The 3,176-nt window shown below is 41.9% G+C and overlaps 1 protein-coding gene across 1 annotated transcript; it reads right to left on the bottom strand.

The window, feature by feature from the left end:
* Positions 1-1,292: 1,292 nt before the first annotated feature.
* LOC130966688 (uncharacterized) lies at positions 1,293-2,432 on the bottom strand. The gene has a single exon (XM_057891509.1). The coding sequence runs from the start codon at positions 2,430-2,432 to the stop codon at positions 1,293-1,295; it is 1,140 nt and encodes a 379-aa protein (XP_057747492.1).
* Positions 2,433-3,176: the final 744 nt, after the last annotated feature.

Genomic DNA, 3,176 nt, shown 5'->3' with positions numbered 1-3,176 from the left:
TCGTTCACACTCATATCATGTGTTTCCCCTTCCTCATGAGGTATCCTGGATAGGTGATCTACCACCTTGTTCTCCACTCCCTTCTTGTCTCTGATTTCAATATCAAACTCCTGCAATAATAAAATCCATCTTATTAGTCTTGGTTTTGATTCTTGCTTGGCAAATAAATATTTAAGTGCTGTGTGATCTGTAAAAACAATTACTTTAGCACCAATGAGATATGATCTAAACTTGTCAAATGCAAAAACTATGGCTAGCAATTCCTTTTCAGTAGTGGTATAATTTCTTTGAGCATCATTGAGGACCTTGCTAGCATAGTATATTACATGGACTAAGTTATTTTTCCTCTGCCCTAACACTGCCCCTACTGCAAAGTAAGATGCATCACACATCAATTCAAAGGGTAAGTTCCAATCAGGTGGGGAGATGATAGGGGCAGAGGACAATCTTTCTTTCAAATGCTCGAATGCCAACATGCAGGTTTCATTGAAGATGAATGGTGTATCTGATACAAGGAGATTACTCAAGGGCTTAGCTATTTTTGAAAAATCTTTAATAAATCTTCTGTAAAAGCCAGCATGCCCTAAAAAGCTTCTAATTGCCTTGACATCACTGGGTGGAGGGAGCTTTTCAACAAGTTCTACTTTAGCTCTGTCCACTTCGATTCCTTGGTTAGAAATCTTATGGCCAAGAACTATTCCTCCTGTCACCATAAAGTAACATTTCTCCCAGTTCAAGACCAAATTGGTCTCTTGGCATCTTTTCAATACCAAGGTCAGGTGATTCAAGCAACTAGTAAAAGAATCTCTAAATACCGAGAAATCATCCATAAAAACCTCAATGAATTTCTCTATCATATCTAAGAATATAGAAAGCATGCAGCGTTGGAAAGTCGCAGGTGCATTACATAGTCCAAATGGCATGCGCCTGTAGGCAAACACTCCATATGGACAGGTAAATGAAGTTTTCTCTTGGTCTCTAGGATCAACCACTATTTGGTTGTATCCTGAATAACCATCAAGAAAACAGTAATAAGCATGCCCTGCGAGTCTTTCCAACATCTGATCCATGAATGGGAGAGGAAAATGATCCTTTCATGTGGCTTCATTGAGTTTTTGATAGTCAATGCACATCCGCCATCCTGTGACGGTTCTTGTAGGTATCAGTTCGTTCTTCTCATTGGGAACCACAGTGATTCCTCCCTTCTTGGGCACAACATGCACGGGGCTGACCCAAGGGCTATCTGAGATCGGGTATATTACTCCTCCTTGCCAAAGCTTCATAACCTCTTTCTATACCACTTCCTTCATGATTGGGTTCAGCCTCCTTTGGGATTGAATGGATGGTTTTGCATCATCTTCCAACAGTATTTTATGCATGCATATAGCTGAACTGATTCCCTTCAGGTCAGCAAGGGTCCATCCAATGGCGTCCTTATGCTCCCGTAGCACCTTGAGCAGTTCATCCTCTTGATCTTGGCTGAGGCACGAGCTTATAATCACTGGGTAGTTTTCATTTTCTCCTAGGTATGCATATTTGAGAGTGGGTGGCAATGCTTTAAGTTCAACCTTGGGTGCTTCTGACTTTTCAGTCTCTTCCTGTGGTGCATCTTGAACGTGACTCTCTGCTGTGGCAACCTCCTCACTTGGTATATACTCCTCCTCCATTGATCTCTCGGGCTCTTCATGCTCTTCTTCTTCGAAACACTCCTGCACTTCTTCTTCAAGCGCGTCTATCCTCATGCATTCCCCTAATTGTTCTGGTGGGTAACTCATGGCCTTGAACACATTGAATGTCATCTTTTCATTGTGTAATCTCAAGGTAAGATCACCTTTCTGGACGTCAATGATAGCTCCAGCAGTGGCTAAGAACGGCCTTCCCAAAATAATGGAGGTTTTTGCTTCCTCCTGCATGTCCAACACTACAAAATCTGCCGGGAATATGAAGTCTCCTACTTTCACCAATAAATCCTCTACTATGCCTTGAGGGAATTTGAACGATCGATCTGCCAGTTGTAAGGCCATTTTTGTTGGTTTAGCCTCCTCGATCTTCATCTTCCTCATCATTGCTACTGACATCAAATTGATGCTGGCTCTTAAGTCACAAAGGGCCTTTTCTACTGTGATTTCCCCTATAATACAAGGGATCTGAAAGCTCCCAGGATCCTTCAACTTCTGGGGTAGTTTGTACTGGATGATGGCACTACATTCTTCAATTAGTATCACAGTCTCATTGTTCTTCCAACTTCTCTTCTTAGTCATCAGCTCCTTCAGGAACTTGGCATAGAGTGGCATTTGTTCTATTGCTTCAGCAAAGGGTATGTTGATTTGTAGTTTCTTAAAGATTTCTAAAAATCTCACGAACTGGTTGTCATCTTCCTTTTTCTTCAACTGCTGAGGATATGGAGCTCTTAAGATGTTCAGTTTTGGCATCCCTTTTTCTTTTTGTGGACTTAAAGTGGGAGTTTTAACTCCATCTTGCTCTTCTTCCTTTTCAGTTGAGCCTTCTTCTTATGGTTTTTGAGAGAGTTCCTTAAGTTCCTTCCCACTCCTAAGTGTTATAGCTTGACACTCCTCCTCTTTGCTTGAATTGTTATTATTGCAGAAGTTGTGGTTAGAAAGCTGCTTGAATAGATAACCAATTTGTGTCTCCAGTTTCTTGATGGCAGCATTTTGATTCTGCATGTTTGACTGCACTTTCTCTCGAAATACCTTACTGTTTCTGACGTTCTTGCATACTCCTTCAAGTAAGGTTTCAAGCTTAGAGAGTCTGTCATCAATTGATGGTAAATTGGGATCAGAGGTGGGAGGATGAGAGGTGTTGTTGTGGGGGTGTTGATATGTCCTCTGTGTGAATTGTTGATGAGTTGCATTGTTGTTGAAGTTGTAACGCCTCTAGTCTTGGCCTTGCTCTTGCTGATTCCCCCACCCAAAGTTTGGGTGGTTCCTCCATCCAGAGTTGTATGTCTTGGAGTATGGATCATGGTTCTGTCTAGGTGAGTTCCCAATGTAGTTGGCTTGCTCAAGGCCTCTTCTTCAACTTCTTCTTGGGTTGTTGATGAGGTGGTGATTGCTGCCACCTGGTTCCTCTCCATCTTCTTGATGAGGTCAGCTAACTGCTTGGTGATGAGCTTATTCTGAGCCAGCAGAGCATCTACATTGTTTAACTCCATTACT

Source organism: Arachis stenosperma, chromosome 3 (genome assembly GCF_014773155.1).
Source record: "Arachis stenosperma cultivar V10309 chromosome 3, arast.V10309.gnm1.PFL2, whole genome shotgun sequence".
Taxonomy (NCBI): Eukaryota; Viridiplantae; Streptophyta; class Magnoliopsida; order Fabales; family Fabaceae; genus Arachis; species Arachis stenosperma.
Note: the sequence above shows the minus strand (reverse complement) of the source record. Positions and strands in the feature narration are given on the sequence as shown.

Coding starts and splice junctions, on each gene's coding strand:
- LOC130966688 (XM_057891509.1), bottom strand. CDS start 2,432: ATGCCAAAACTGAACATCTTAAGAGCTCCATATCCTCAGCAGTTGAAG.